The 24,162-nt window shown below is 44.4% G+C and overlaps 1 protein-coding gene across 1 annotated transcript in view; it reads left to right on the top strand.

The window, feature by feature from the left end:
- RP1L1 (RP1 like 1) overlaps positions 1-24,162 on the top strand; it is a 30,976-nt gene that overhangs the window by 5,616 nt on the left and 1,198 nt on the right. Inside the window, exons 2-3 of the mRNA XM_066592096.1 lie at positions 15,097-15,268; positions 19,548-24,162. The exon at positions 19,548-24,162 is cut by the window's right edge and continues 1,198 nt beyond it. Of these exons, the coding sequence (XP_066448193.1) occupies positions 15,097-15,268; positions 19,548-24,162 (4,787 nt within the window). The remainder of the gene's footprint in view (positions 1-15,096; positions 15,269-19,547) is intronic.

Raw genomic sequence — 24,162 nt, 5'->3', positions numbered from 1 at the left:
ATGTAGGTGGCAGTTCCTGGCGTTCCTTCATTGGGGCTTCCTGAGATCCAGGTTCGGTGGCTAGCAGAGGTTCAGTTGGGGGTACGCTCAATGATCCCTCCTGCTCAAGCTTCTGAGGTGGCACACCAGTAGCCCCTTCTGCATCATAGGTTTATGCTATTGCAGCGTCCTGTAGGGTGTCCCTGGACACAGGGCATACGTTGAGGAGGAGGGAGGGTAAGATGCTGACTTGTCACGATGGCACTTACCATGCTTCCTCCCGGAGGGATGTGCGTAACCACGGCCAGGGCAGCGCTGGGCCTCTTGTAGACACTCCTAGGATAGGGATGCCCAATAAATGATAGAACAGGGATAGTAGTTGTCACGGGTGACGCCACCATTCCGATACACACCGAAATGACCTTCAGCGGAGAATAAATGAGCCGCAGACAGATATAACGTACCTCAGGACCCTGGGAACAAACTCTAGCAGTACAAGGCAAAGTAGACGATCTTCTAAGTGCAGGCATTTAGACAGACTTGATTAGGAGTACCTCCACATGGTGATCCCAGGCTTCAGGACGCCCGTGTGTGAACAATCAAGGATGCGTACCTCCACCCAGTGGTCCCAGACTTCAGGACGCTTGGACATGCATAATTGGAGAAGAGTACCTCTGCACTGGGCCTTGGGGAAAACTCCACTTACTTCTCTCTAACGCTCTCCGTCTCAATTGGGGCTCACTCCATTTTCGTTCTAGATCAGGCAGAACCTCTCCTCCTCTTCCCTTCTTCCCTACATGAGGGCTAAAGGTACCCCCATGTAGCTGGCACTCTTCATCAGGAACCCAGAAGACATGGAACTCTTCCCGCTCTCAAACACTCCTATTTATACTCTCACTCATACCACATGACAGGACCTAAATTGATACATTCACAGGCAATCTGCAGGCTCTTGCAAACACTTATCCCATCACACGCTGCAGCTATGCAATACACATCACAGAATGACTAGTAAGATTTGCACAGCGCACCAACATAAGACATGTATGTCATTATGGAGGGGGCCAGGAAAGCATGTACTGGGCCACTACACTATATTGTATGCCAGCTTCTGGCGTACATATATTATATCAATAGTTGTATGCAGTCCCGCTCACTTTTGAAAAAGTGGCAAGACCCGTCATACAACTGCAAAAAGTTCCAATTTTGACACATGACAATAATGCAACAGTCTCCTCAGATGACACAAAATTATACAATATAATTAATACAACGGAGGACAATGTGCGGCTACAAACAGGCCGAGATAAACTGGGGGCTTGGGCAAAAAAATGGCAAATGAAGTTCAATGTTGATAAATGTAAGGTTCTGCACATGGGCAGGAGAAATGGATGTCACCAATATACACTAAATGGGGTACTGCTAGGGAAAAGTGATATGGAAGAGGACCTGGGAGTACTAGTGGATTGTAGACTAAACTGGAGTAACCAATGCCAGTCAGCTGCTGCAAAAGCTAGTAAAGTCTTGGGGTGCATTAAAAGAGGTATAGGGGCGAGGGACAGGAACATTATCCTCCCACTATATAAGGCACTAGTCAGGCCCCACATGGAATACTGCGCACAGTTCTGGTCACCGGTGCTCAGGAACGATGTTACAGTGCTGGAGGGGGTTCAAAGAAGGGCAACTAAATTAATAAACAGAATGAAAGGACTGGAATACCCAGAGAGGCACCAAAACTGGGATTATTTACTCTAGAAAAAAGATGGCTAAGGGGCGACCAAATAACTATGTATAAATACATGAGGGGACAATACAAGGATCTCTCCCAGGATCTGTTTACACCCAGGACTGCGGCGGTAACAAGAGGTCATCCGCTACGTTTAAGGGAAACCAGGTTTCATCACCAACACAGAAGGGGTTCTTTACTGTAAGAGCAGTTAGACTGTGGAACTCTCTGCCTGAGGACGTGGTGATGGCAAAATCCATAAAGGAGTTTAAAAGGGGACTTGATGTCTTTTTGGAGCGGAAGGATATTATATGTTATAAATCTTAGGTTAATTGTTAATCCGGGTATACAGGCAGGTAGGAACTATTAGGGGTTGATCCAGGAATTAGTCTGATTGCCATTAGGGAGTCGGGGAGGAATTTTTCCCCCAAAAGGGCTAATTGGCTTCTGCTTTTTTTTTTTTTTTGCCTTCCTCTGGATCAACAACACAGGAGGATAGACAGGCTGGACTAGATGGACATTGTCTTCATTCGGCCTTACAAACTATGTTACTATGTTATGTTATGTCAGTGGACATATTTGCACCTGTCCATCCTCAATCCACCTTTCCACTTTTGCCTCTCTGCCCGTCCCTTCATCTGGCATCGCAATGACATCTAGTGTTGACAATGACATACAAGGCCATCCACAAGCTCTTCCCTCAATGCATCTCTGTCCTAATCTCCCAATATCTCCTACTTCACTCATGATCTTTGGGCCTCATAGGACCTTCCTTGCTGTCCTCTTGCCTCTTCCTCTACCACTTCCCTCGGTTGTTCCGTTGGCCACCAATGCTCATGATGGATTTCAGCATCGGGTCATAAGCAGATGATGTTCTGCCTTATGTTCTATCCAGTGTCTGATGAAGAGGTTTACGTACCTTAAAATGTGTTACCTGCTTCCTTCACTGATTAATATCATCGGCTTCACTTAATCGGCCAACAGGTCGCACCAGAGTCATAGGTCCTTGCATCTTCCCTACACCATCGCCTCCAAGATTGCTTCCGTGTCAACAGCATTTTCATCAGTATTTGCCTCCATATTGTTTTTTTTTACTGATCAATATTTGCCCAATAGAAAAAATAGCGATATGGAGGCAAAACCGCAAAAAAATAGGTCATGCTGCGTTTTCCAAATACGATTGGATACATAGAGTAACATTAACTCTGTATTACAGTCCGCTCAACACGGAGGTCATGCAAAGCAAAAACACACTTGTCTGAAATGAGAAAATCACACAAGTTCTGTGCATTTGCAAGATTTGCATGATGTATTAATCCATTGTTTTCCATGGGCGGCTTTCCTCTCGTACCAATGGTGTGAGACGTACAAACTGAAGCATGACCTATTTTCATGCAGTTCATGAGAATAAGGCATAGATTTTGTGGTGTTTTGTACATTGCACAGCCTAAGGATAGAGTGTTCATGTGCTGTGCAAGACGAGATACACCCGAGAACCTTAGTATCAACTGTGTAAATACGGCTGTAGGCCGGATACATATAAGCACATGCGTATTTGCATGCACATGTGCGCAGCGCTTTTGTGTAGCAAATGCAGCGTCTGAGGAGCGGGTCCACAGTCGAGGAGCTGGCGGGGTAGATAAGCGCCTTGTCACGGTGGTGCTATCATCTCCTCCCCTGGGGATAGCTTGGGACCCGTCCAAATTACTGCTGGGGGAGGTCACAGGGAAAATGTAACCGGAGGTAACTTGTAATTGTCTTGTCACTCGTGACTCCCCCGTTCCATCCTCTGCGGTGAATCTCAGTGAAGTAAATAACAGTCCACGCACAGGGATTCTTTATGGACAAACCAGGAATGTTCGGTGATGTCAGTTTACTGTAACTTCAGCAAAGTTTCAACGTACAACAGTAGTTTGGCACAATTACACTTCTTGAAGGTGGTGTGAAAGGGAGGACTTCTCGGGGTAATCCGGACCACCACAGTCCCAGTTATCTGTGTGATCCTGCTCCCAGTGACTCTCTTTCTACCTCCAACACTCTACTGGTCAACACACCCGCTTCTGGTGCCTTTCTCTCTTAACCAGCGGTCCTTCTCTCTCTTTCAGTCCTTAGTGGTTCCACCAGCACATCCTGGGTAGTGTAGGCCCAGGCCAAGCAGAAGGGTATCGCTCAGCTTCTACCATTCTCTACGCACAGACCGATCAATGCCTTTGGGTTTCATTCGCTTGCAGACTGGTTAACTCACTCCCACTCTCTCTAGCACAGACTCCTTCAAGGTCTCGTTCTCCAGAAAGAAGGTGTTGGACGTCTACGAACCTCAAAAGGGATTTTAAAAGGTCTTCAAACAAATTGATATAATCAGTTATGGTTCCAGGATGTGGTATATAAATACAAAGGGGTTCCAGTGCTTCACATATGGAAGAACACACGGAAAACCAAATACAATAAGGTTATGAGCTACAGCAGCAGAGAGCGCCCGGCCCGCGGGGCTCACAACCTCAGTGGAAAGCAGCAGAAGGTGAGGTAGAAGCTGATTACACGGATGTGTAGTAGGGTTATTCCAGGCTCTGAGCTTTACTGACCAGGGGGCATCTCAGGTTGTTTTCGGAAGTCTGAGGAGTGTTTTAGGGTCGCAAGTCCTAGAGTAACAAAAAAGTATGAAAGCAATCTTGAAGGAGGATAGATAGCTATCAGCGCCTCATCATCAGAAAATACAACAGTGTAAACCTATCCACCTGCAGACGGCCGGGTCGGATCCCGCTGCGGGAATTATCGCACCGGGATGCGGTCCCGTGCCCCTGCAGAGGCCTGCGGCTTACCCCTCTTGGAGTCTTCTGTCTCCTGCTCTGCGCCGGCTGCCGCCCAGCCTACGCTACGCAGAGAGGGGCCGGCCCGTCACCACTGACATTTCTGTGCGGGCCTCTGCGAGACCTGCCCAGAAATAGAACATGCTGCGATTTGTTTTCCGTATGTGTTTTCACGCGGACAAATCGCGGCTGTGTGCAGAGGATTGCGTTTTGCAATGCAATCCTATGTATGCGCGGAAATTCTGCGCTGCAGAATTTCCACCCGTGTGCAGGGGGCCTATATCAGATATACACTCATCTAGTTCTCGGCGGAATTCCCTAGATATAGGGAAATCCACCGACACCTAGTGTCCAGGAATGCCTATGGTTCTCTTTTGATCTCACATCCTGCCGTCTGGAGAGGCGTACCAGTAAAGAAAGCCCGCTGGATAACCAGGGCTTAGTAGGAACCAGTTCAAAGAAAAGAAAAATGTTTCCCCACGGTTCGAGAGTCAAAAGAACTGTAAAGGACCTGAAGGGTCCGTAGTAGAGATGAGCGAGTATACTCACTAAGGCACATTACTCGAGCGAGTAGTGCCTTAGCCGAGTATCTCCCCGCTCGTCTCTAAAGATTCAGGGGCCGGCGGGGGGCGGGGAGCGGCGGGGGAGAACGGGGAGGAACGGAGGGGAGATCTCTCTCTCCCTCTCTCCCCCCACTCCCCACCGCAACTCACCTGTCACCGCGCCGGCCCCCGAATCTTTAGAGACGAGCGGGGAGATACTCGGCTAAGGCACTACTCACTCGAGTAATGAGCCTTAGCGAGTATACTCGCTCATCTCTGCTAGGAACTAACACTTCTATCAGAATTCTGGCTGATAATTAGAGGCTCCTGTCACACCGTTGCAATGAAGGAGATCACAGTTTATCCTCCCTGACTGTATATTTTTTGTCTTTAGCTTTAGGAGAATATAAAGGGGAAATGCTAATTGCAGTATCCTCCCAGCTGGTAGAAATGGTACTGGTTCTAGTCGCTCATGTGATGCTCTGCTGATGCATCCTGGGATTGCTAGTATAGCACAAGGAAAGAAAAAGCAGGGGAAATGTAAAAATCAAGCTGATGTCTGATAAGTACCCTGTTGTTTTCAGCTAGAGACAAAAGATCTTGTGATAACTAGTGAGATGTCACGCATCTGAGTAAGTGTGTTTTGGGGGCGGGGTCTAATCATTTTTTAAATAAAACATAGCCATATTCAAATATTCGGTGCTTGTTTAACAGCATTTTACCTGTGCTTCACAGGTTTCAGATCCTCTAGCCACATGTGCACCGATTTTCTCTCTGGCCCTCTCATTAGCCAGACCATGCAAGCTTCACATATGGACCCTCCTCTTCAGCGCTTGTGGTAGTGATGTCTATGCGCTGCAGCAGCGCTGAGTTCTTCTCTGCTGTTCTCTTCACATCGCTTGGTTCCTGGAAGTCTTTGTCTGTGTCCCTGGGAACCGGAGGACACTCCTGTGAGTTTGGCAGAACCACTGTGAGTGCAGTGCAATGCTGTCGAGCTCAGAACCACAAGCGTGGAAGCACAAACAGTCATTTTAAGTTGAAGGGGGTCTTGTAGGCCCCCTGGCTTAGTGGCCCGATTGCATCTGCGACCGCTTTGCCCCTATAGCTATGCCACTGTACATAATCCCTTTCAGAATGTTCAACATGGGCATTTCGAATAGCTGATTTTGCAGCAACCACTGCAGGGGAAATGTAGTATTACAGGATGGCCGTTCAGATATACTGATATCCTGTAATTACTAGGACGGCACATGGTCTGTCCAGATGAAAGCTGATCTTACAAAGCAGCTCCCCATTCCAACCATAGAGGCCGTCTGGAGCAAGGGACCCCACTCTGTGATGTTCATGTGCCCTAATAGAGCATATCAACATGGAATACCATCTCGGCACAACCCACTTTAAATTATAAAATTCTATCCTCCTCCTTCTGTCCTTATGCTTGGCGTAAAAACTAAGCCAATATGAGGTATAAACTTAAACTAGGTTGTCTAAAGATGGTGCCTTTTAAGACTGACTAGTCTAAGTTTGCACTGTACAATTATAATTAGTAGAGATGAGCGAGTATACTCACTAAGGCACATTACTCGAGCGAGTAGTGCCTTAGCCGAGTATCTCTCCGCTCGTCTCTAAAGATTTGGGGGCTGGCGGGGGTGGCAGGTGAGTTGCGGCGGGGAGCAGGGGGTAGCGGGGGGAGAGAGGGAGAGAGAGAATCTTTAGAGACGAGCGGGGAGATACTCGGCTAAGGCACTACTCGCTCGAGTAATGTGCCTTAGTGAGTATACTCGCTCATCTCTAGTCCGTGGTTTATATTAACCAACTTTTAAAAATGCAACGCATTTCGGCGTCCCCAACATGCCTTCCTCAAGCATAAAGCACAATCACAACTTAAAAAATGCACATATATATATATGAGATACCATATAGAGTATACTTACATATGTGGTGCTTGCAGCAGACGCCGGTCCGGCGGCAGCAGCTTCATATGGCAGGAGGAGTTTTCTGTCCATGTGACCAGAGATTTCCCTATGTGGAAACCAGCATGTGTTCCACCTACTCTTTCTTCATTCATAAATTAATTGAAGAGCGACGTGCACTCCATTGAAAATGTGATGACGTCATTCTGTCCGCCGCATCGGGTCCGTGCAGCTCCACACAGTTCTGCGTATGGTTCCATTCAGATGAAAAAATAATTAGGAAGTCATGTAGACATCATAGCAATAAAATAAATAAAATCCCTACTTTTGTCATAAAGGTAAAGGAAAAGAAAAAAAATAAAATATATATATATATATATACACTTCATATGTATAGCCAAACATATGTGGGCCTAATAAATACTATACAACTGATCTTCTTAGATGTAAATCAAATGTAATAAATAAACAATTAATAATAAATGCTAATATATCTCTTTCTAAAATTGATCCTAATTTCCCATGATTACAATGCCCAATGTAAGAAACTCTAAACTAATTCTATTATAATGCCTCTTAAATTTTGTGAGCTCTAAAGCTCTTTCTGGTCTCCAGAAAGAAGGTGTTGGACGTCTACAAACCTCAAAATGGATTTAAAAAAATCTCCAAACCATTGGATATCATCAGTTATGGTTCCAGGATGTGGTATATAAATACAAAGGGGTTCCAGTGCTTCACATATGGAGGAACACACGGAAAACCAAATACAATAAGGTTATGAGGTAGAGCAGCAGAGAGCGCCCGGCCCGCGGGGCTCACAACCTCAGTGGAAAGCAGCAGAAGGTGAGGTAGAAGCTGATTACACGGATGTGTAGTAGGGTTATTCCAGGCTCTGAGCTTTACTGACCAGGGGGCATCTCAGGTTGTTTTCGGAAGTCTGAGGAGTGTTTTAGGGTCGCAAGTCCTAGAGTAACAAAAAAGTATGAAAGCAATCTTGAAGGAGGATAGATAGCTATCAGCGCCTCATCATCAGAAAATACAACAGTGTAAACCTATCCACCTGCAGACGGCCGGGTCGGATCCCGCTGCGGGAATTATCGCACCGGGATGCGGTCCCGTGCCCCTGCAGAGGCCTGCGGCTTACCCCTCTTGGAGTCTTCTGTCTCCTGCTCTGCGCCGGCTGCCGCCCAGCCTACGCTACGCAGAGAGGGGCCGGCCCGTCACCACTGACATTTCTGTGCGGGCCTCTGCGAGACCTGCCCAGAAATAGAACATGCTGCGATTTGTTTTCCGTATGTGTTTTCACGCGGACAAATCGCGGCTGTGTGCAGAGGATTGCGTTTTGCAATGCAATCCTATGTATGCGCGGAAATTCTGCGCTGCAGAATTTCCACCCGTGTGCAGGGGGCCTATATCAGATATACACTCATCTAGTTCTCGGCGGAATTCCCTAGATATAGGGAAATCCACCGACACCTAGTGTCCAGGAATGCCTATGGTTCTCTTTTGATCTCACATCCTGCCGTCTGGAGAGGCGTACCAGTAAAGAAAGCCCGCTGGATAACCAGGGCTTAGTAGGAACCAGTTCAAAGAAAAGAAAAATGTTTCCCCACGGTTCGAGAGTCAAAAGAACTGTAAAGGACCTGAAGGGTCCGTAGTAGAGATGAGCGAGTATACTCACTAAGGCACATTACTCGAGCGAGTAGTGCCTTAGCCGAGTATCTCCCCGCTCGTCTCTAAAGATTCAGGGGCCGGCGGGGGGCGGGGAGCGGCGGGGGAGAACGGGGAGGAACGGAGGGGAGATCTCTCTCTCCCTCTCTCCCCCCACTCCCCACCGCAACTCACCTGTCACCGCGCCGGCCCCCGAATCTTTAGAGACGAGCGGGGAGATACTCGGCTAAGGCACTACTCACTCGAGTAATGAGCCTTAGCGAGTATACTCGCTCATCTCTGCTAGGAACTAACACTTCTATCAGAATTCTGGCTGATAATTAGAGGCTCCTGTCACACCGTTGCAATGAAGGAGATCACAGTTTATCCTCCCTGACTGTATATTTTTTGTCTTTAGCTTTAGGAGAATATAAAGGGGAAATGCTAATTGCAGTATCCTCCCAGCTGGTAGAAATGGTACTGGTTCTAGTCGCTCATGTGATGCTCTGCTGATGCATCCTGGGATTGCTAGTATAGCACAAGGAAAGAAAAAGCAGGGGAAATGTAAAAATCAAGCTGATGTCTGATAAGTACCCTGTTGTTTTCAGCTAGAGACAAAAGATCTTGTGATAACTAGTGAGATGTCACGCATCTGAGTAAGTGTGTTTTGGGGGCGGGGTCTAATCATTTTTTAAATAAAACATAGCCATATTCAAATATTCGGTGCTTGTTTAACAGCATTTTACCTGTGCTTCACAGGTTTCAGATCCTCTAGCCACATGTGCACCGATTTTCTCTCTGGCCCTCTCATTAGCCAGACCATGCAAGCTTCACATATGGACCCTCCTCTTCAGCGCTTGTGGTAGTGATGTCTATGCGCTGCAGCAGCGCTGAGTTCTTCTCTGCTGTTCTCTTCACATCGCTTGGTTCCTGGAAGTCTTTGTCTGTGTCCCTGGGAACCGGAGGACACTCCTGTGAGTTTGGCAGAACCACTGTGAGTGCAGTGCAATGCTGTCGAGCTCAGAACCACAAGCGTGGAAGCACAAACAGTCATTTTAAGTTGAAGGGGGTCTTGTAGGCCCCCTGGCTTAGTGGCCCGATTGCATCTGCGACCGCTTTGCCCCTATAGCTATGCCACTGTACATAATCCCTTTCAGAATGTTCAACATGGGCATTTCGAATAGCTGATTTTGCAGCAACCACTGCAGGGGAAATGTAGTATTACAGGATGGCCGTTCAGATATACTGATATCCTGTAATTACTAGGACGGCACATGGTCTGTCCAGATGAAAGCTGCTCTTACAAAGCAGCTCCCCATTCCAACCATAGAGGCCGTCTGGAGCAAGGGACCCCACTCTGTGATGTTCATGTGCCCTAATAGAGCATATCAACATGGAATACCATCTCGGCACAACCCACTTTAAATTATAAAATTCTATCCTCCTCCTTCTGTCCTTATGCTTGGCGTAAAAACTAAGCCAATATGAGGTATAAACTTAAACTAGGTTGTCTAAAGATGGTGCCTTTTAAGACTGACTAGTCTAAGTTTGCACTGTACAATTATAATTAGTAGAGATGAGCGAGTATACTCACTAAGGCACATTACTCGAGCGAGTAGTGCCTTAGCCGAGTATCTCTCCGCTCGTCTCTAAAGATTTGGGGGCTGGCGGGGGTGGCAGGTGAGTTGCGGCGGGGAGCAGGGGGTAGCGGGGGGAGAGAGGGAGAGAGAGAATCTTTAGAGACGAGCGGGGAGATACTCGGCTAAGGCACTACTCGCTCGAGTAATGTGCCTTAGTGAGTATACTCGCTCATCTCTAGTCCGTGGTTTATATTAACCAACTTTTAAAAATGCAACGCATTTCGGCGTCCCCAACATGCCTTCCTCAAGCATAAAGCACAATCACAACTTAAAAAATGCACATATATATATATGAGATACCATATAGAGTATACTTACATATGTGGTGCTTGCAGCAGACGCCGGTCCGGCGGCAGCAGCTTCATATGGCAGGAGGAGTTTTCTGTCCATGTGACCAGAGATTTCCCTATGTGGAAACCAGCATGTGTTCCACCTACTCTTTCTTCATTCATAAATTAATTGAAGAGCGACGTGCACTCCATTGAAAATGTGATGACGTCATTCTGTCCGCCGCATCGGGTCCGTGCAGCTCCACACAGTTCTGCGTATGGTTCCATTCAGATGAAAAAATAATTAGGAAGTCATGTAGACATCATAGCAATAAAATAAATAAAATCCCTACTTTTGTCATAAAGGTAAAGGAAAAGAAAAAAAATAAAATATATATATATATATATACACTTCATATGTATAGCCAAACATATGTGGGCCTAATAAATACTATACAACTGATCTTCTTAGATGTAAATCAAATGTAATAAATAAATAATTAATAATAAATGCTAATATATCTCTTTCTAAAATTGATCCTAATTTCCCATGATTACAATGCCCAACGTAAGAAACTCTAAACTAATTCTATTATAATGCCTCTTAAATTTTGTGAGCTCCAAAGCTCTTTCTGGTCTCCAGAAAGAAGGTGTTGGACGTCTACAAACCTCAAAATGGATTTAAAAAAATCTCCAAACCATTGGATATCATCAGTTATGGTTCCAGGATGTGGTATATAAATACAAAGGGGTTCCAGTGCTTCACATATGGAGGAACACACGGAAAACCAAATACAATAAGGTTATGAGCTACAGCAGCAGAGAGCGCCCGGCCCGCGGGGCTCACAACCTCAGTGGAACGAAGCAGAAGGTGAGGGAGAAGCTGATTACGCAGATGTGTAGTAGGGTTATTCCAGGCTCTGAGCTTTACTGAGCAGGGGGCATCTCAGGTTGTTTTCGGAAGTCTGAAGAGTGTTTTAGGGTCGCAAGTCCTAGAGTAACAAAAAAGTACGAAAGCAATCTTGGAGGCAATGGAACATGCAGGGAACTATGAATCTGGCACAACCTGTTGGCCGATGCTTGTTTCCAAAAGGAGTGAAGTCGATGATATTAATCAGTGAATTAAGCAGGTAACATGTTTCAACGTACATAATCCTCTTCATCAGACAGCTGGATAGAACATAAGGCAGAACATCATCTGCTTATGAGCTGATGCTGAAATCTGTCATGAGCATTGGTGGCCAACGGAACAACCGAGGGAAGTGGTAGAGGAAGAGGCAAGAGGACAGCAAAGAAGGTCCTATGAGGCCCAAACATCACTTGTGAAGTGGGGGATATTGGGAGATTAGGACAGAGATGCATTAAAGGAAGAGATTGTGGATGGCCTTGTATGTCATTGTCAATATATTAGAATGCATTTACCCGCACTGGATGAAGGGACGGGCAGAGAGGCAAAAGGGGAAAGGTGGATTGAGGATGTATTGGACAGGTGGAGTATATCCATATAGGAGAATATTGCACTAATCTATGTGGGGCATGATGAGGGCATGTACAAACATTTTCATTTTAGAAAGTGTTGATATAAGAAATGTTTTGAGCTGGGAGATGGAACAATACCTCTGGAAGTGGCACAGTGGAACTAAATCCATCATCTACACCAGGGGTGTCAAAGAATACTTTAAAAGGGGGACAGACGGACCAGAGCAAGGGTCTAGTCCAGAAAAATTAGGGCACAGGTCCCCCAACATGGACACTTGGCTCTAAACTGCCAAGTAGTCAGAGAAAAGGAAAAATGATGGGAGTTAGCGGAACTTGGTAAAAGGTTTCCGAAAAAGTCCTTTGGGCAGAGTCCTTACCCACTGGGTTAAGCAGCAGTATAACACAACGTGTTCTCTGATCTGTGCAGCAGGCACACAGGATATTGACAAAAGGGCTGGAACAGACTCTCCTCTGCAGGATGGTAACAAGGACCAACCGTGATGTACAAGCCGCTTCATGGTCTGAGCCCCGGCAAGCAGCGCCATACTGCAGGATAGGCTCAGCGGTAGAAGCAGACATGGGAGCATGCCAAAGGCTCCGGGGACTGCAGTAACAACCAAGTAGCAAAGTCTGCATACACACAATATTGCAATGTAGGACAAAGATTGTGGTCGCGATCCTGGTTACCCAGTGGCAGGCCACAAACGAGTCCGCAGTTTAGCAGAGGGTCATCTTGGCACAGCTCAGGACCCTTCAATCTAGAAGAAGCTTTTCTTCACCTGGACATCAAGGGCCACATAAAATGACATGGCAATGTGGACCGATCTACATGTTGAGAAGATCTCCCACCCCAGAAAGTTCAATGCAGGCACAGTATGCTGAAAGAACTAGACAGAATTTAATCACAGGGCGTACAGATAGTTCTCATCATTACTAAAGTAAAAGTGTGGGAATTCCTTCCTAGAAAGTAGTTGTCACTGTGCAGAATCAGAGGGGATGTCCGCAGACCTCTGTACAGCCACGGCCCCACTGAATCTTTCCAAGTTTGGGCTTTTCCCTTACTCACCTTCCTTTACTTGGATAGGCTACTGGCGCTACAATTGGGTATATTTACTTGGACCGGCGTTTCATACGCTGGTCTACGTAAAGTGTGAACTAACATACTGTAGGTGCAAAAAATGTAATAAAAGGCACAAGCCACTTAATACATTTCTCATACTAAGGCCTTAGTCACACGGGCGTTTTTTCGCGCAATTTTTGCATGGCATGACGGATGTGTACGCGCAAATCGCGTGACCGGCGCCGAAAAATCGGCCGAAAAAACGCCCGAAAATCTGCTCCTAGCCGCGTTTCATTAGAAACGGGCCGGAGCTGTCCAGCGCATTGCATTCAATGGAGCCGGCAATACAGCCGTCTCCATTGAAAGCAATGCGCTGAGGGCGAGCCCGGGATGAATTGTCGGGAAGGGCTTAAATATATAAGCCCTTCCCTGCAATTCATCCTAAAATGTGTTAAAATAAAAAAAAATTGTATACTCACCTTTCCGCTGCAGCCGGAGTTCCGCCGCGGCCGCTGTCAGTTCTCCTGAACTGCTTCTCGGCACTATTCAGCCGGCGGGGCTTTAAAATCCCCGCCTGCTGAATGAGTTGCCTCTAATTGGTCACAGCCAGACCAATCAGAGGCAGGTTTCACTCACACACCCATTCATGAATTCATGAATGGGTGAGTGACTGCTGCCTCTCATTGGCTCAGCGGGACCAATCAGGGGCAGCTCCCGCTGAGCCAATGAGAGGCAGCAGTCACTCACCCATTCATGAATTCATGAATGGGTGTGTGAGTGAAACCTGCCTCTGATTGGTCTGGCTGTGACCAATCAGAGGCAGATCATTCAGCAGGCGGGGATTTTAAAGCCCCGCCGGCTGAATAGTGCCGAGAAGCAGTTCAGGAGAACTGATTGCGGGCGCGGCAGAACTCCGGCTGCAGCGGAAAGGTGAGTATACAATTTTTTTTAATTTTAACACATTTTAGGATGAATTGCAGGGAAGGGCTTATATATTTAAGCCCTTTCCGACAATTCATCCAGCGCTCGCCCTCAGCGCATTGCTTTCAATGGAGCCGGCTGTATTGCCGGCTCCATTGAATTCAATGGGCAAACATCGTTCTTCTCTGCCACAGCTGTAACAGCTGTGGCAGAGAAGAACGATTTGTCTTCTATATGTTCTCAATGGGGTCGGCGCTGCTGCCGCCGGCCCCATTGAGCGCATATAGAGAAGAGAACAGGAATCGCAGATCGCACATAGGTGCGATCTGCGATTTCTGTTCTATAATTTATCGGACGAGCGCATAAAAAGCACTCATGTGTCCGATACCATTGCAAAGCAATGGTTTTATAAAATCGCCGGACGCATGCGCATGCGCAAATCGCGGCTAAAAACGCCCGTCTGACTAAGGCCTTAGGAGCAAATTCATGCGCCAGAATAAAACGTATGCCAGCTATGAGCTGGCATAGTTTTCAGCTATAATTGACATCAGGTTATACCGTAAATCTGATGGCTGTGTGTGGCAAAGCCCCCCTATTTTTAGTCCCCACTCACTGTTTTAAAAAGTGGCAGCTTGGTGTAACACTTAGAAAATTCACAAATTCAGGACTTGAGCTAGAATTACAACGTTTGTACGTCTCATATCTGGCGTACAATATTTATGGAATATGCCCCTATGTGTCAAGTAGGCGGTCCCCACCGCTCACTCTCAATGGGTGATGTCGAACTGTCAATCAAGTCCGATGTCACTCATTGAGAGTCAGTGGCTGCCTACTTGACACATTGTGAGCGCTGGGAGCCGAACCCAAGCAAAGCCTGTCTGGACAAAGGAAGGCGAATTTGCAAAGAAAAGTGGGTCTGCGGCTGCAGATTCTATCGAATGAAGATCAATTATTGATATAACCCCAAAAATAAAAAATGACTCGGGTGTCCTTAATTTGTCACATCACTATATATTCCCATTTTATAAACTGTAAGGTTATACAGTATACAGTAATGTCATATAGCATGCATGTATTATTTACCAATGACCTTGTGCTTCTACCCGACAGATTGAAAATATACAGGCCGTTCTGCAATCCACCAGCATCCTCATCTGTGCAGGAAAAGAGCCTTTTAAGCCGATACAAATAGAAAATATACGTAAAAGTGTGACTGACAAGCTTCCAGGCCTCCGATCTCATCCAAGCCACAATGCTGAGATCATGGACAATAAGAAAAATGGTAAGTGACTGTAAGGTAGTCGTGGTCCTTTGTGGTCCGACATAATGTGAAGTTTGACTTTTTTGCATTGTCATTGCAGCTCACCTTGCAGAATTAAAGCGACCCTCTGAGCCTGGACAAACAAAGATGGCCGCACCGCTTCTCTGACATTAGTATGCATTATTAGTCTAAATCACTACACCTACTTTGATTAACCAGTGCCCCTCACGTGAACAGTGGTAGCCACTCAGGACAGCATTTCATGTCTTAGACTACCAATTCAGTGGGCATCAGGCAGTCAGAGTTGTTTGTCCAGGCCCGCAGGGTCACTTTAAAAAAAACTTCTCAGATTTAGGGACAAGAAGTAGATGTCTGACAAAAATGTTGTCCGCCATATTAGCCCTAATAGATCTAACTTCCCTGTTCCTGTATCACTCAACAGGTCCTCTTGGTCTTCCTCTAAGTCAATCACAGTAAGAGATCCCTCATCCTTCCATCCCTCTTTCCATACAGAGACACGATTAAATAAATCTGTGCCCGTAGCGTGTAAAACACGATCTGAAGTCTGAAACCAAATTTATTTTATCTGTCAGGGATGTCAAACAAACCAGACCCTCTTATCTGTCCTCATGTATAGCCAATAAGATGCAAATTATTTGTAACTCATCCGATGGGCGTTTCAGGTCTGGGTTGCAGGACTAGTCTGGGCTCTCTACCCCTCCATCGGCTAAAAATATGCCCCTTGGTCCTTGAGCTGGAGACGCCTGTGCATTCCATACACTATGAAGCAGGTAGGTGGTGTGTGTATGGCGCAGGGGTTCAAAAGGTCCTTTTCACTCCACAGCCACAAAATCACAGTAAATAATCATGTGACCTCTCTCTAAAGGTCCTTGAATATATAAAAATCTACCATCTACAAGTAAGGATTTTACCCCTTACGTTTCCCCCTTATGTACCCCTCCTTTTACGTTGTCAGTCCCCTGGCAACTAGAATCTTTGGGGGTTTGCTGTTTTCTGCCCGCCACCGCTGGCGCCGTTCTGGCAACTATGCCAAGATGGGGCAGATGGGTGTATATAGGTCCTTTTCACTCCACAGCCACATGTGACCTCTGTCTCTGAAGGTCCTTGAATGTATAGAAGTCTACCAGGCACATCAGAAGGGGTTTAACACCTTACACACTGCACATGCGCTGTATTGCCTGAATAATAGTGTAGCTCCATGTGAGATATTAAACGAAGAACTCAGGATTTCTTCTTGCATCTGTGTTCACCATGTCCATGTGGTGAAAGCCGTAAGCTGCAAGAGTGCTGAGAAGGTCAATTGGTGCTGGTTCACTGCCCTTCACACACAACAAAGGAATGCCGATATGGGGACAAACTCTTGTTAATACGGTTATTCGCCCTGTACAGCTATCATTGGTCGGTTGTATATCTCCCTCTTTACAGAAGGTGTGCAGCCCACCAACAAATATCTTAACCCTTTCCAATCCACTGTCTGACCTCTGAAGACATTATGATTTAAGGCTGTACAGCTCCGATGCTGGAAGACATCCCTTGGGGTTCTCTTACTGTATATTGCCGGCCTCTCTGCTGTCGGAGCCTATCTAACGTGTCACCTCATGCAGTACTGGCTTTAGCCAGCAGATAGCGCCATTGTATAACAGCAGAAAAAGAGTAAGCCCCCTAGGAAAACCAGGATACAAATTGGACTGGAAAGGGTTAATACTTAAAAAAAAGACACAATCAGCCGCGAAACAAGCATTTGCTCATCTGTTGGCTGATTGTTGGCTGCTTTAAGTGGCCTGATGATAGAGCAAATGAATTCTCAAGTGAATGTTTGTGCTTGATAATTGGGCCGTGTACAAGGCCCTTTAGAAACCCCCTTTGGGACAGATCTCTCTCCCGTGTCTCCATAAAACAGTCAATAAAGTCTTAGTGTTTCCATTTCATAACCATTAAGAAGACAATAAAACTTTGACGGTGAAACTAAAGATTTTACAAGTCTGATAGTTTATCTTTGATGTGACGAGCGTCGTAACCCTTTTATCTGTTAACTCATCACCAGACTTTCTGTTATTTACTGTCAGGATTCAAAAATGTATGAAAAAAAAAATCGCTAAATAAAAGAAACATATATTCGTTAATTAGAAATCAAAAAGCATTAAAAAAAAATCATCCTTTCCAGGGTTAGGACAGTGCTAAATTAGCATTATGTCTAAGTGGATTAAGGCTTATTACTGGGTAATAAAGCTAAACGCTACTTTAAAAAGTCATAGAGAAACACCTTGAGAGGTTGAGTACTCAAGGCAGGATTTCCTTCCAGGAAGCTTTACACAAGAATACCATCTTTTTGCTGTCTATTCCTTGAGCTTCCCCATCTTCAACTAATCCACGGTCCCAAAAAGAGTGTTTGATCACAGGCAGGAATTGGCTTGTAGAAATGCACTTCAAAGTTATTGTGGCCAGGAAAGAGGGAAAGACTATCGGGAGAACTCAACTAGGAGAAGAAGGACATGGAGGTTCTCAATCTCTTAAAAATGTTCCATATAAGCTTTCCATTGACTTATGAACATCTTGCAAGGAATTAGTTAAAGGAATTGTCCACCTTTGAACTAAAGATGGCTTCTGGATATCACTAGTTGATTGGGGAGGGGTCTACCACATGGAACCCTCGCCAATCAGGTGTTCATCAGACTGTTGTGTCAGTGTATAGAGGTGGAAGCAAACAGCTCCATATACTTTTCAGCGGCCCAGGTTCTTGTTTAAGGCACTTTTCCAATTCAATTGAATGGAAATAGTGCCTGTAATACCAACCAAGACCACTGCAAAGTCTACGGGGCTGTCTGCTTCTGGCTCCGTACACCAGTGCAGTGGCGCGGCAAACAGTTTTTTGGCTGGGGTCTTGGGTGGCAATCTACGCTGCTCAATTATTGATTACCTTTCCTGAGGATAGGTCATCAAAAGTTCAAAGGTGGACAACACTTTTAAGACTTTGTGGGAAGGTGAAGTAGATGACCTATGATGGAAATTTTCAGGATTACCGCTATGAAATTTTCCTACATAATATCAGAAGAAAATGTTTAAAAAAATTGCAAAATCTGTACGATCTCCTGGATCGAAGAACTTGTTTTGATCCAAATTACTAAATATTATGTTCCCACTAATGATCGCCACTATTCAAGCCCGGCAGGAAGTAGATGTTCTTAGTTTTGGTGATTTGGATACAAACAAGGTTTCAGCTGACAATATTGCATCTGACAGATCTTTCAGCCAACAAGTTTTGAAGATGTAGAGGCACCTGAAGTGTCTAAAGCTGTGATGAATTCCTATATGGATAGTTGTATTTAAAGAGGCACTAACTTTAAAGACAGCTTATGTTCATATAATAGCCTGTGTCTCATCACTCTTGCAACACACTTTATTAAAAATGTTGTTTTACCACTGTAAATTAAGTTTGAAATGGCTGCCAGTAGGGATCTCTCTTCCAACATCCACTGTCTGTTGTTGTGTATTGAGCTTCTGTAGTGACTGGAATGCTAAGATATGGAGGGGCTATCTTTACAGGCTTACTCCCTGCACTCACAGGCTGATAGGTTAGCAGGCACAGTGTCTACAGTCTTTACAATCTCTGCCTCTCCTGCTTTTACAGTGTATGTGTGTGTTTAAACACATTATATTGGGTTTACTAACCATTTGGCCAGAATGTCTCTGAATGGTTGAAATGTCCAGGGAAATCAGAGAGGTAGGCATTCAGATATGGCCTCACTGTTGATTGTAGCTGAAATAGAGCAGTACAGTATGGGTGGTAAGGGCAAGGAAAGCAGGACAGTGAACTGCTGGCAGAATGCTAGGCTTCCTGCACACTCCCTAACTGAAAGTGGATTGCAAAAAGCAGGGCATCAGAAAAATGGGGAAGATCATCTGGAAATCAGAACTTACATACATGAAACAGGTTGCAAACACCACCATATGGCAGGGTAAGGAGAACGTATTATACTTTACAAACCGTGTTAAAAACTAAGGTACACTTTAAAGGGAAGTCCATCCTGATGGCAGCATGCTGTAGAATAGGGAGAGCTGAGCCAGTTGAAATATAGTTTTGTGGGGAAAAAAATTTACATAACTTGTAATTTATTGATCTAAACTCCTTTTTTTCTGGACTTAGGAGTCCAATGGGCGGTCCTATCAGTGATTTACAGTGATCTGTATGTAAATGCACATATGCTTTACATAACATTTTGGTATTATATTTCATATGGAACTGACATACATTATTTTCTGTTTATGTGTGTTTCTACAGCAAACTTTGGACCAAAAGCCAAAAAGAGTATAATCCACCCCCGACCAGCATCAAGCAATAAGACAAGACTCTCTCTGTCTTCTGAGAAATCCTATCCAAATGGCTTGAATATGTCACCAGTAAACAGCGGCTTCAGTTCTTATGCCAATATGTGTCCTCATGGAAAATCGGAAGACGCAAATCACTCCCTACTTAATGATGACATTGAAAAAAAGGTTCACGTAAACAAAGATGGCAGCCTTTCAGTAGAGATGAAAGTACGGTTTCGCCTGCTTAATGAAGAAACCCTTCAATGGTCCACCCAAATAAAAAAGTCCAGTACCATAGGTAAAACAAAGTGTGAACAGCTTTGCTTATTTGATGAAAGTGATAAAAAAGAAGAGACGAACACTGAAAACTTTTCAGAGACAGATGAATCATTTTATCCATGCGATGCCGACTCATATACCTCAAAGCTAAATGAAGTTGGCATCGAGGACATGTATTGCAGTCATTGTGGCATGCAATGTCAAGAGTATGATATCTGGAAAAACCCAATGCATGCCAACCAACAAGAGGATTATGTGAAAAGAGCTACATGGCAAACCAGGTCTTCTACTTCAAGTACATCCTCACGACACAGAGTAAAGGGCGATCAAAAGACATCCATTGATAGTCTACATTCTATGTCCTCTGGAGAGTACACAGAGCATATACTGCACAGGTCTTCACATTACTCAGAAACCAAAGAAAATGGAGATACAATGGTTACATACTCAACAGTTAGTCAGTGTGCAAGTCGTAGTGGTCGCTCAACTGTAGCCTCAAACACTGATGCAATTTCAGATACTGAACAAGCAAAAAGAAGTAGAAGTCAAAACAAGTCAAGCTCAAGCTCGAAAAGTCAAGGTTGCATGCGGAAACAACAGTCTCAGCTTTCTGAAGAGCCACATTGTCAGGCACATCGTGGAAGCAGCTTCGAAGAGTGTCCTGAAGCATCGCCAACTCCCTGTTCTGGTAGTGACAATTGTAGTCGAAGAGTTAGTGTTGTTTCACAGTCATCGTTACACTCTAGAAAGAGTCACATGCTGAAAAGAAATAGCACAAATACAAAAAGCTTAGCATCAAACCTGAGCTATAATGAAGAAGAAGAAGAAGAAGAAACACAACAACCTATTTGTAAAGGATCGCTGAAGAATATGCAAGATATATCGATGGAAACGGCAAACTCTGAAGAGCCTTGCGGAAGTCCACCCATAGAAGATAAAAATTTCTCACATGACAATGAAATTCATGCTAAGCACACTGAAAACGCGTCCTCCACTGACCTTACGAAATGTAGTCTTACTGATTATGACAGGCGTTCAGTAGGAACAACTTCCAGATCTTCAACTAAATCAAGATCATCCTCCAAAAAAAGTATGAAAGTCAACGGACATGATGAAGATGAAACTTCATGTAACTCTCAAAAAAGTGAAAGTGCATTGATAAAACAAGAAAGTACAGATGTTTGTGAGAACAGTGTGAGTGAGAGCCATGCCGCTCTATCTCAATCCAAGAGAAAATCCTTGACAGAACATAAGGGGCAGAGCTTTCAATCCACAAGGTCATGTCAGTCAAAGTCATCCATAACTGAATCTGGACAACTCAATCATGTACAAGATGAACATCCAATCCTAAACCAACAGGGCAGTTGCAATGAATCATCAAGCTGTACAGAAAAATCAGATCACGTAGCATGTATTGTAAATGAAGACGGTGAAAATAGTCTACCCATTTCAAGGGCGTCAAGTAAATCTCTTAGCTCTAAATTCAATAGTATCAGCTGTCAAGAAAATGAACAAGTTTTCAATGTTAGCTCTAGAGTGTCATCAATATCTGAAAAGAAGAGCATAGTTAAAAGTTCCTCCTCCCGTGATAGTACTAGAGAAATGTCCCAAGAGGAAGAGGCAGTAAATGATAATGGGGTTGCTGACTCAAGTAGTCAAACAGTAGCTCCTAATATGGATTGTATACATAGTCCATCACCTCCCGAAGGAAAACCAACCCATAAACATGTAAGATCAGCACAATTTAAATTATCTAGCAACAGTGTATCCAATGACCAAATAAAAACTATGAATGGGGAAAAGTCAGACAACTCAAGAGCTTCAACACCGGGATCGAAGAGAATTCTGGCCTCTAGAGCCAGTACGGACACCTGCAAGAAGACCAAAAATGTTGTAACAAGTCATAATAGTACTGAAGACACCCAGAGTACCAAAAAACATAAAAATAGTTCTAGCTCTTCTAAGAAAAAACATAAGGGGGATTCTTTAGATGCAGATAACAATATAAACAGTGAGCTGGTTCCATCCGCATTACCAAATGTGACCCCAGAGGAAGTAGTAAATGAGTGGCTAAGGAAGATTCCCTCAGACACAATGGTTGTTGAGTATGAAGTGGAAGAATGCCAGAAAAAAACACAGGCAGAGATAGGAATAGACGCATCAAAAACAGAACAAGAGGAAGGAGATTTACCTAAGGAACCTATAGCAGAGGAAAACAACACCAATGAGACTGGAGAAGAGATATCTAAAGATGTGCAGTGCGTTAATATTGTAAATGACATTCAGGACACAAATATTGCTGATGGGAAAGATAATGAGGAATCTGTTATATTAAGTAAGTTAGCGGGAAACAATGTTAAAAACGAGGGACTACCAAATGACATAAAGTCACTTCCAAACAATATACAAACTTCTGTGCAAATAATGAAAGCATTGCTAAGCCCCTCCCAAGAATCGAAATTTGATCGTTCGAACAGTTTACCGGAAGTATCACTAACCATGGGAAGGAAGCTCAGTAACTCTGCTGCAGTCCTGATATCATGCCTAGCTAGTCTACAGCTTCTAGATGAAGGTCAAACAGAGATCACAAATAATACGAAGGATCTAAAAAAAACCAAGTATACTGAATTGTTGAACATATTGCAGGCGTTATGGGCAGAAGATCCAACGAACACAAGTATCATAAACATTAAATCTGGAAAACACTACTCTACGGATGAAGAAGTAACACCTGTTTCATCTTCAGGAGTTGACCTTAATAGTGGTTTTGAAGGATCTGGTGATGGGAGCATAACTGGTGGAGGTGACCACATAGTGACAACTGGAAAGCCAGAAGATGGGAAACTGTCCATATTAGTAAAGGAAACAGAATGTGCTGAGAAAAACATGCAATGCTGTCAACAGAAAGAAGTTGTTTCCGGAGAGCATGATGTAGCGAGCGGGGAAGAAAGTACAAATGAAGTAGCTAGCTTTAATGAGGATAAATCCTGCATCATGGATGAAAACATGAATGAGAAAAAGTTAGACAGCAGTGAGAATACATCTGAAACAGAAATAAAAGAAGAAACTAACGAAGAGGGACATTACAATGCAGTAAATAATGTAAATGATGTTGAATGTACAGAAGAGGCAGAAGAACACAGGATTTCGAATAATGAGAAGATGAATATCCTTAGTCATAGTGAAGAACCAAAATTTAATGAGTCCAACTCTCCGGAGACCAACAACATTAATTCTCCGAGTGACTGTCAGTCAACCGTCATTTCTACATCTGATTCAAATGGGAAACATGAGGATAAACAAAGTCCTGAAGCCGATCCAGTTTGGGTATTGAACCTTCTGAAAAAAATAGAGAAAGAATTTATGACTCATTACGTAGATGCCATGCATGAGTTCAAAGTCAGGTGGCATTTGGAAGACAATGAAAATCTTGATGAAATGATTGCTGAACTTAAAAATGAAGTTAGTCAAAGAATCCAGAAGAGCATTTCAAATGAACTCAAGAAAATAAAAGCTCGGGCAGGAAATAGGGTGCCAAGGCCTCCAGCTGAAGGCTCCCGACGAAGGTCTTCTTTGCAAGCAGATGAACGGAGAAGACGTTTACAAACGATGCACAGAGTGTCCATCCGTCAATATGCAAATGGGGAGAACAGGGGCGCTGGCTCATATGACTTCTCATCTGAAACCAATGAAGAAGACCTAACATTCAGTGCTTCCCTTGGAGAAGACAGCAATGGACAACCTAATGATGAGTTTTGCCCATGTGAGAAATGTATAAGGCAGAAGAGAGCGTTAAAATTAGCTAAGCCACAAACAGTTGCTGCCAATGCCCCAATCATTAAAGCATTTGATCTTCAACAGATTTTGAAAATGAAGCAGAACAATGACCCTAAAACTGAGGAAAGTGATCTTGCAGCTCAACAGAACAAAGAATCTGAGCCAAGCATAGTACATGACTGTTCGGACATGGATGAAGAGGCCACCAATGATGAGGATGCTCTATCTAAAGCTGGAGAAGAAACTGATAAAGGGAAATCAGATATGTCAAGTGAAGATGGTGATGTTAATAGTCAAGAGGTCAAGTCAGTAATGAATGAATATGAAGCCTGCGACTCTAATGATTTTCAGGAAAAAGAACCTGAAGAATCGGAAAATAAAGGCCCCGATGAAGAAACTAAACCTATTGAGAATTTGGAGGATGATTTGGAAAATTCTAATTCTGATGCATTGGAGAACAATTCTGAAATTGTACAAAACGTGAGCATGGAAGGTCCAGAGGAGAATACATCAGCATGTGAAGAGACTGG

The sequence above is a fragment of the Eleutherodactylus coqui genome, chromosome 1 (assembly GCF_035609145.1).
Source record: "Eleutherodactylus coqui strain aEleCoq1 chromosome 1, aEleCoq1.hap1, whole genome shotgun sequence".
NCBI lineage: Eukaryota > Metazoa > Chordata > Amphibia > Anura > Eleutherodactylidae > Eleutherodactylus > Eleutherodactylus coqui.
Note: the sequence above shows the minus strand (reverse complement) of the source record. Positions and strands in the feature narration are given on the sequence as shown.